The sequence below is a fragment of the Sorghum bicolor genome, chromosome 3, assembly GCF_000003195.3.
Source record: "Sorghum bicolor cultivar BTx623 chromosome 3, Sorghum_bicolor_NCBIv3, whole genome shotgun sequence".
Classification (NCBI taxonomy): domain Eukaryota; kingdom Viridiplantae; phylum Streptophyta; class Magnoliopsida; order Poales; family Poaceae; genus Sorghum; species Sorghum bicolor.
The window spans coordinates 7,407,107-7,417,570 of NC_012872.2; the positions used below are offsets into that span (position 1 = coordinate 7,407,107).

At 45.6% G+C, this 10,464-nt stretch overlaps 1 protein-coding gene across 1 annotated transcript; it reads left to right on the forward strand.

Annotated features, from left to right (window-relative positions):
• On the forward strand, positions 9,377-10,464 carry LOC8065872. Its single transcript, XM_002455207.2, has one exon. The coding sequence runs from the start codon at positions 9,496-9,498 to the stop codon at positions 10,009-10,011; it is 516 nt and encodes a 171-aa protein (XP_002455252.1). The 5' UTR covers positions 9,377-9,495; the 3' UTR covers positions 10,012-10,464.

Below are 10,464 nucleotides of genomic sequence, written 5' to 3' on the forward strand. Positions count from 1 at the left end.
TGTTGTTTTAGCTCACAATCGAAGAAAATGGTTTTAATAAACCAGGCAAAAGCTATCACTATTCCCTCAACAAAGACCTAGGATTTAAGTGGGAACCCGAACTACAACGAACAAATCTCTTATCTTTTTTGCATTTCAATTTACAATATTTGGGTTTACCTCGATCTACTCGGGTCATGCTCTTTGGCGTGCAGGAAAACTTCATAGCACAACTTTTGAAAGGCTCCTACAACAAAGGATTGAACCTAGAGCTGAAAAGAGAAGATTTTAATTTTGGGGTTAGCGCAGTTGTGCATACCAGACCAGTGTATGCTAAAAACACTGAAAATCTTATTGTTGTGTGTAATCCTTTTGTTTTGTAGGTGTCTAGATTGTAGACTTCTTTAGTAGTCCCCACAACCAAATTATAAGATACTTTGTTTTTTTCTAGACACATTATTTTTATTATGTATTTAGATATAGTATACAACTAAGTGCATATCAAACCCTATGTATCTGGAGAAACCAAAATGTGTTGTAATTTAGAATGGAGAGAGTATCTTTTATATATTGTGTTTTAGCTTTAGAGGGGTTGTTTTCTTTGATTTGGGTTCTCCCATATATCAGAAACCTATATTCTAACAGCTTTTGTATTTTAAGTTGTAAATTTTTAGATTTGCCAATTCAAACTCTCTCTAGGGGACATCCACAATTTGTTCAATTAGGAAGCTCAACCTCCACTAGAAATGACATTTGTAGAGACAGTTGAACTTCCCAACCGCTAGGGGTGGAGGAAGGGATCACACCCGCTATAAGTCTAGAGATTGTACTAAATTTTTTTTAATTTAATCAAATTCAAGAAAATTTGTACTACTACAAACCCACCCCCATCCCCAAGAGAGGCAAAATGCATTTCCACCTAGTTCGCCTCAGCCAACCACCTTTAGAAACAAAGGCATCTTTCTAGAGGTGGATGGGATTTCCAACTGCCTTCACAAATCAATTTCTAGAGTTGGATGGAAATATAATGTGCCTCTAAAAATAGGTGCGGCACCAAAAAATCTTAACCTTTCAAAATCTAATTCAAACTTTGCAGTACTCAATTGGATCTAAAACCTTACGATTTAAAAGCTCAGGGTTGGTGGCAATCAAAATGGAGGCAAAGGAGGCGGGCACCTTAGCAGCTTCGGAATGGGAACAACGGGAACATGGTTGCTATGAGGTGCACATGAACGAAGAAGAAGGGTGAGGATGAAAAGTAGTTTCGAGATGAAGAAGGATATGAGACCCACCATAGGAAGTGAAGAGATGTGGACAATTTGAGATATACGTTGCAACAAGAACACTATAAAAATTTTACCACAATTGAACCATATGATCTACATATATGAATTATTCGAATTAATTACAGAAAAACATAGATTTAAAGCTACAGTAAAAACTTTGTTCTAAAGTATACCATATTATATATTCACTGTGTAGATCTACTCATTAGAAGTCAAACAAAATTAAATTCTTTATTTTATGATTTTTCTGTGATTTATTATGATTTTTCAAAATTTCAGCGGAAATAAAAAAAGACAAAGCCATCCTATAAAACCACTCGAGGGTTATTTGACCGGTTTTGAAAGTTCAGGGGGTAGAATATCTGATTTTATAGTTTGGGAGATAAAGTATTCCATTCTAGATAGTTTGGGGGTTATGTAGACATTTTATTTTAACTAAATGCGCTATATGCATATTGTATTCATGAAGACTACACGGGTTCGATGCCTAGTGGATCTTAAGATTGCACCCTAAATCCATATTGATAGCAGTGTGGAAGAATTTTTGTTATCTTTGTAGAAATTGCTAAAGGTCTTCAATATTATTTACTATCTCTTGGATGTCCTTATTGTCATGCTCAAGGACCTTTGCAAAATTCTGTACTTAAAAAATGCTTTCCACTTACAATTTGGTAGGTTGCACTTTCGATATAGTAATCCTGAACTTTGAGGTCGTATTACGTTTTTAAAATGAAATCTAATCCAACCTATACATTCTGCAGAGGAGTCATGGATACACCTATCTATTAGCCGGTTAATTTAAACAAATGCGATCACATAATATATCATATCTTCAGTTACTGCTTCGCGTATCAATGTCTAAACAAGTGGTTAAGTAACCCTATCAATTCATAGTACAAGTACGCGAGTATATAAGGATTAAATAAAATACTATTCAAAACAACACAAATGATGAAAGAGCACCAGTTTCTCGTTCTGATGACCCATGAGTCCATGACCTCGATTGGATAAAAATTAAAAATGTTTTCACAACACAAAAGGAGTAAAAATTACAGAATGACTATTTCACAAAAATAAGAAGATAACTATAGAAGACATAATTGAAATGCAAATTACATTTTATGAACTAACCAAAAAAAGAAAACACCGAAGGGTGAAATAAGCATGCTTCTTTATGACAACACTGATACTTAAATCTTTAATAGTTCAAAATGGTGCTACTGAATTCAGTTAAGAAATCGACACGGCATCTTAGCCTATTCGTTTAGTAGAGCTCTAGCTCATCGGAGCTATTTGTAGTTGTAGGAAATTTTAGATCTCGAGTTGAAGATATATTCATAGCATTTAGGATTATTTTTGTTTACAGTTTGGACAACATGTTAGATATTTAGGGAATTTTAGATATAAAATAAAATAAAAGCAATAAATTTGTGACAATAGATATGTGCTCCTATATATGTTCTACTCGCTGATACAGATATGATGACTAACATAGAACATGTATATTATACTGGATATAATATAAAAAATCAGTGAAGATAGAGGTATGCTATCTTGAGGCAGGACCTCTGATGGGAGCACGGTGGCGGGTCTACTACCTTGTTGCAATGGGAACACTCGGTAGCAGCCGGATCTAGTGACTTTTTATGAGCTTAATGGATCCTTTTTAACAACGTATATTCCTTGCTCATTATCAGACAATCACTTATTCTCAAACTTCTTATTGGGGTTGTCGTTTTCATTTACCACTTTAGGTTCCATTTAGTTCAATTGGATATTTTAGTGATAGATTCTATAGGAATTGGACAGTCTTTGGTCAAATAACTAACTTTTTCTTTTTCCATTTTGGTTTCTGGTTTAGGTTAGGGGGCTTCACACGCAAAAGTTTGGAACGAGAACACTCGATAGTAGCTATAGCAGGGTGCGTTTGTTTTCTGTTGTATATGCGCTTTACCATCTTATGCAAACACTTTTCGTTCCATTTAGTTCAATTGGGTATTTTAATGACAGATTCTATAGAAAATGGACGGTCCTATTTAGTCAAATAACTATTTTATTTTCTCTTTCGTTTTCATTAAGGTTAGGGGGCTTCACACGCAAAAGTTGAAAATTTTACGGCTTTGTGGAATCGAATCCGTGATCTTGTGCTAGACTATATCTCTATACCACTACACCACACATTGATTTGGGCTATACATAGGATTCTATTTATTTACTAACTTTTTTAATGTTCTATTGAGTATTTTTGCTACTAAATGAACTACAATAAAGAAGTTTCAACTACAAACTTTTAAATCTTGTCAAGTACTACTAACTTTGGTATAAAACGTGTGTCCATCGGAGATTGTTTGAAAAAATAAAATAAATAAATATCAAAATATGTGAATTTAAAATTAATATTTAAAATAATAAAAAATTTCAAATCATAATGTTATCAACTTAAAATGTAGATAAGATCGGTCACTACAACTTTGGTATCAATTACATGAACATTCAAGGTTCATTATAAATTCTAAATTTTAAACTTCAAATTCTATGAAAGTAGACATATTTAGGACTCTAGATAAATTCAAATAAAAAACTTTTTAGCTATAAAGTTGCAGATTGTATTGACTACCACAAATTTTATAGATCATATCAACATCCAAGATTGTTTGAAAATTTTAAAATCCGTGAACTTAAAATAATATATGTTGATATTTTGGGACTCTAAACAGTTTCATATAAAATTTTTCACCAATAAAGTTATAGATTGTGTCAATAGCTACAGTTTTGATATAAAATTTATCTTCATCCGAGTTTCATATGAAAAAGTTTCAAATTATTTTAAGTTGAAACTATTTTCAAAGACGGACATCTTTGGATGCCTGCCTCTAAAATCAATTTAGAGGCGGGCACTTAGACTGGTTGCCTTTGTTAACAACAATTGAAGAGACGTGCGCCTTAAGATGTCATCTTTTAAAAATAGATTTAGACAACCTTCAACGGTCTTCAAAACCTACTCTCAATCTAGATTCTTTGGCAAGATTGAAAAAACAGCTCTCCAACAACTCCCACACTTTTTGATCTATTGGATCAAAGACGGAAGTATTTTGTAACTTTTCCAAGGCTAGTACTGGATCTCTCCTTTACGTCAAGTTTCCTCAGCGATCGGTACATATGCACAAGAAATGCATCTTTATTTTTCCCAAATGGATTGTCAACCGGCCTAGATGGTCCTGATGCATGATTAATCAATTGAGAAGTACATACATAGGACAGAGTTGCAAGTTGCCCCGTGCTGTGCTCGAACATGGAGTGGACTAGAGCATTAGCGTGTGTGGAAGTGCGAGACAAACTCGACCAGAGATTATGGGTGACCGCCAACCTACGGTGTTGACCTAACACACAACATCAACTGGTCGAGGCCCTTCCTTTCCCCTAAATCATGAGTTCATGACAGACAAATCCTAGCATCATTTCCCACTACTCTCAATAATCCGGCCACCCTTTTGCTGTCGATGCATTATCCAACCATTCCACACAGTTTGTGACACCAAAAGCTGGATAGCCAGTCAGCATGATTTGCTCAGTTTGAGCACCGGAAGGCGGAAGTTGCCTAGACCAGCACTTGCACTGCACTGTTGCACATCTGCCACTACTACCTCGGCCTGCCTCCTCTAGTCTTTTAAAAATCCCTTTTTTAGCTTCAGAGTTGAAGGCAGCACTAGAGTTCAATCAGCAAGGCCATATCTTTTGGCTTTAGGAGCTGGCTTTGATATGAAAATGAAAAAGCCAGGAGTATACAGGACTAAACACACTAGTATACCGTTGAATAAACAAACAAGACCATATCTTTGTTTATACTTGTTTATACGTCAAATCTTCCGGAAGCAAAGCACTCCATCCCGGTTAGTGCGTGGGAATTGCTGGTGCGGTGGTGCTCATCCATGACCATGATCCAATAGGAATCTGAACAAGATAGAAAGCTGAATCAACTCTAGTTCCAGAAGCATGGCCCTGAAATTTTGCCACTTTTGCCTCCCTTCCAACATGGCATGTCGTCCTTTCACTTTTGTGTACTCGTAATCAGCAGTGGAAACTACTCCAGAAAGTGCAGCGGCTTGGCCTGGCCTGGAGAGCCTCTCTGCCTCCTGCAGTTTCATGTGAACTTGCACTAGGAAAACCGGACGTCGCGCCAATACCAGTCCAGTTTCCTTTGAGTTCCCCAACTGACCTCGCGGCAGTACTACTGCTGATGCTCCAAGGTTCCATCCAAAGGTTAGGTAAAGTCGTCGTGGAACAACAACGCTTTGCACGAACACGGTAGCAAGCAGCTCTCTGTCTGGCCGTGGTTGCCGGGGAATCACGCGGCGGCCGTGCCTTTAGCCATGTCACTGTCTCGGTCTGGTTCGCTTAAGTTTATTAGCCGAATATGTCAGCTATTCAGCAGTGTTTTTCTCTCATAATAAATCAGCCAATTGTTGTGGATCAGGACTAGGAGGAAGCTGAGATGAGATGCCGCCCGAGGCTGCACACACGTCTAGCAGCGCTTTGTTCCCGTGTGTGTGATGATGCTCGAGGAACTGGCCCCGGATCGCTTCTTTTTCTAGGTCCCCGCCTTTTTTTTTTCCTTTCTAGCCATATATTACTCGGCGGGGAACGTACTGCTTTGTTCATATTCTTTCTCTGCAGCATACGTGTTGATTTTTCTGCTACTTAGACAGGGACGGCAATGGCGAAAGGTATAGTGTATTTATTTACTCCATAGCCATATCCATGTAGAAAGGAAAAGTGAGAATCGAAATAAATGTGTTGTTCACCTTTTCCATTTATTTCTGAAAAAGCAGGTATACAGACAGACGTCGGAATCCTTTCAGGGACAGTTTTCTCTCATCTCATCGGTTCGTTCGTTCACGGGTGCTGCCTGTTTACATACGCCGTCTGAATACAACGCGAATCTGATCACGGCGATTTAGCGACAGTGAGACTTCACTTTGCAATCTTCTTTTCTAAAACTGAAAACTTATCTTGAAGAGAGCTATATACGAAATGCATCGACACCTACGCATCTGACACGCTGCATATCTTCAGTATATACAGGTGGTAGCTGTAAATAAAGCAGCGATGTTTCCTCAGCAGCTGCTATCAACGTCACGGTCAACAAGCTATCACTAGAGTAATTCATGGCACTAACCACAACCATCAATCTGGCTACAGTCTAGACTACTAGTACAGGTGTAGCACGCGCCAAGACTATGAATGAGTTGAGTCTTAGCGTGGCAGCATCAGCTATTCATCAGCTTGCATCGCCATCGCCCATCGGCCTGACATGAACTGAGCAGACTCCGGACGCTGCAGCCCAGCTCGCGTCCAGTTTCTTCTTCATCTTCAGAGAAAAAACAAGTATCCGTCGCAAAGCAAAGCGACCCATCGCGAAAATCAGGGTGGGGAAAAGAACCCAAAGCCAAATTTAGTTTGGTCTCTAGAGAAACCAAAATTAATTTGACAGGAGCTGGTAAACCAACCCTTCCTACTCCAATTCCCCTCCACACCCACCGTGCTCCTCCCTCCATCGATCTGTCCGTGTGTTTATCCTTTAGCAAGCAACTAAGCTAGTGCGTTGGCGTTGCTCCGTCACACTTAACACGCCCCTGCAACAAAGGGTTTATTTAGCAGCATCGTGTAGTATCTGTTTATTCATTACAGTATATTATAATTATTATTATTACATGCTCTATCTAATAAGAAAGAGAAAACAAAGTCCCTGTCATGCGCTCGCATCGTACGGCGAAACGATGCTCGGATTCAGACAAACACAAGTTGCGACGAAAAGCTGGAGCGGAGGAATCATCATCGTCGGCAAGGCGAACAAAGCTCCGAAACCTCCCTGTAGCCTGTAGGACACGGCCGGGGCGTGGGGAGGAATGTCGCGGGCACCAAAATCACATGACACTGTGACAGGGACACCGCAGATCATGCATGGCGCGGCAACTGCACTGCTACCTTGGATTGGAACAAGACGCCTTTGCCTCGTCGGCGTCCCCATCTTTCGCCTGTGCGTGCGTGTTGTGTTTTACTACATGGATCATGTATTTGCAGGCATCCATCTGCGTCGACGGATTTGATATTGTTCCCTAGTACTACTAGCATTGTGGCACGAGAAAGGCAGGCGTCATGGATACAATAATGCCACTACTTCGTGTCACTACGGTACTACTCCCTGTCTGTAGAATTGTACACTACTACTAGCAGTAAGGGCCTCCATCAGAGTCACGGACCGGCTGGGCACCCCACACACACACAAACAAACACACGTGTCGCCCTCTTGTCGAAACCAAAGATCTTTTTTTTTTTGGAGAAGATGGCCCGCTTTGTTCTTCACACACAGCGGCCCAATGGGTATCATTGATTATGGCTTTGCTAAAACGTCTATAATGGGCCTTATTCTTACTAATCAGGTGGGCTCCAAACCGTATGCGAGCGGCCTGGCCCAGATCCAGAGCACCTCCCCAGCGCTGTCGCCGGCGTGTATGTATGTGGTCGGCACCGGCATGAGCGGCAACCAATGATCAACGTCGGTGGCATGTTTAATCCCCTTTCCCCGGCAAGTGTACGATCAATGCGACGGGATCGCCGCCGCACGTGGACGGCTGGGTTGGCCATTATCCTGTCAAACTGGCCTGGTGCCGACCGCCGCACGCATCGGCACAACAGATCTCGGTGCGCACGGTCAGCGTCATTCGCGCCGGAACCGGAAGCCAATTGTGGCGGACAGCCTCGCGTGGGCGAGCACGACACGCGACGGAGACCCTTGTCGCGCGCGCTGCGCTGCGCCGGGGCCGCGACGATCGGGTTGGGCCGACAGAGGCTAGCGGGCGCCGGGGCAGCAGCGGCGCTCGGCCCGGCCGGCACCACCGGCAGGCACGAGCGAGCCAACAGCTTGCCCCGCATGTCAGAGCGGCAGGCTGGCTGAGGGGTCTCAGCCAGCCTGCCGAGCCGTGCGCCGCTGCATGCATACCTGCCACTTGTGAGTGAGGCCGGGTCTTGCAATTAATTCCGGGGTTTGCCGACATACGGCCACGCCCTGTCGGCCCTTAAATACGCCCCTAACCGTTTCCCTAATAGTAGGATATATGCCACCGACGACGCCTTCTTCACACTCGTACTCCAAGACCCGTGTACAGTGTACGAATACACCGATTCTTCGATCGATACCATGGTGCCCGTACGAAAGAGATTAAAATAAACACTTGCAGCCATTGAGTAGTACGTCCTCACATGCGGAGATTATACAGCACCAGCCAGCCTAGTACGTCGCACACATATATCATTCCGCGCCGACCTGGTTATGAGAGCCGGTGTGCGTCGACGTGCGAGTTGTTACGAGCGGTTCACGATGTCGGCGTGCGATCGGCGCGGGCGCGGGCGCACGCGATCCCCCACGCCCACCTTCCCCCAGTCGCCGGCGTTTCCACGTGATGGCACGCAGGAGGTGGCTGGGATCCAGACTGCCGCCCGCCCGCGCGGCCCCATGTTCCATGCTCTCCGCCCGTGGCTACGTGCACGCGCCGTGAGCTACCGAACGTCGTACTACTAGCATCACAAGCTTGTGCCTGCCCTGCGGAAACGTGGCACGCCGTGAGCTGTGCCCGCGGGCGAGCAAGATAACCACACACACTCTCACGACGGTCGTTCCTTGCAATTCGCAAAGGGTGGCGGTCACTAGTCGGCAGCTACAAACATCGTGTATAGAGTACTGGTGGCAAAATCATCCGACCGTAAAACTTGGCGCAGCAACAGGCCAACAGCGATGCGTGAGCGTGACAATGAGTTTTGGTTTTGGCCGTCGCATCCGTCCACACCAGTTTCCGTCACGATCCACGGACTCGCCCAGTCGGCCAGCAGCAGCCTAGGTGCGCTGCACATGAGATGAACACACGAGAAGAGAACTACAGAGGTCGCCGCACGGCGGCTGCGGCCTCTGGAGTCTGGATGCAATGCAAGTGCAACAGGCCACTTGCGTCGCCGCGCCGCGCTCCGTCCAGGCCACACCCTGGCACGAACCCGAGACCCCACCCGCCCCACTACTCCTACAAAAGGGCCGCGCGCCCAAACCCCTCGGAGCTCCACTCCCACCACGACACTCACTGTCTCACACACTCGCAGACTCACTCCACCTCGCCCGCGGCAGAGCACCCCGAAGGCCGAAGCAGAGGGCCGCGCGCCAGAGCCAGCCAGCCAGCCAGCCATGAAGCGAACGAGGGCGCAGCAGCCCAAGGTCGAGGAGCCACAGGACCTCACCACCGCCGCCACCACCCCCGCCAACCCGAAGCCGCAGCGCCGGGCGAAACAACCGAGGCAGCCCAAGGCGGCGGTCGCGGGCGGCGCCAAGACGAAGCCGGGCGCCGCGGGTGCGCGCGTCGTCCCTGCGGCGTCCGTCGCCGCCGTAGCAGCAGCAGCAGCAGCAAATGCCGCCTCGTCAGCCGCGTCTTCGCCCGGCGGGGCGGAGATGATGGCGCCGACCGTGCCGGACGTGGGCGCCGGCGGGGAAAGAGGAGACGCGGACGACGCGCCCGCCGTGGACTGGGACCTCGACGACGACGCCGGGCTGGACGCGGCGGCGGCGTGGTGGACGTGGGGCGTCGACGAGGAGAAGCTCCTCGGCTGGTTCCCCTTCGTCGAGGAGGACTTCCGGTGCGGCGGCGCCCGCGCCGGCGACGCCGAGGTTGCTGCCTTCGACCACGACATTTGGAGCATCTGGTGAACCGAAAGGGAGAGAGAGGGGAAGCGAGTTGCCGTGCCGGTGGCGATGCTTCTTTTGCTGATCCTGCTCTGCGGCTGTGCCCAGGGTAGTGTTGTTCTGGCACAGGAACGGGGAATGCGGCGGAGAATGTGTGTAGGCGTGGTAGCTAGACGACTCGTAGATGAAATGTTAATGTGCATGTCAGCAATGGTGCAATTCCAAACGCGCTCTTCGTTGCGCCATTTGATCGTGCACCGTGGCTAACGTCCAGACGTGCTTGATTCGATGCATGCGCGGCTTCTTGGGTTTGTGTACAGCAGTGCTCAACAGCGCAATGAATCCAGGCTGCAATTGGAATCCAGGCACATCAGCGCCGAGAACTCGTGCTTACTGTATGCGATTGGGAGTATGTGCATGCTGCAATTAGATTCTGTGCAGGCAATTGGCGCAACGGGATTCCAATCTGCTGATCAA

Coding starts and splice junctions, on each gene's coding strand:
- LOC8065872 (XM_002455207.2), top strand. CDS start 9,496: ATGAAGCGAACGAGGGCGCAGCAGCCCAAGGTCGAGGAGCCACAGGAC.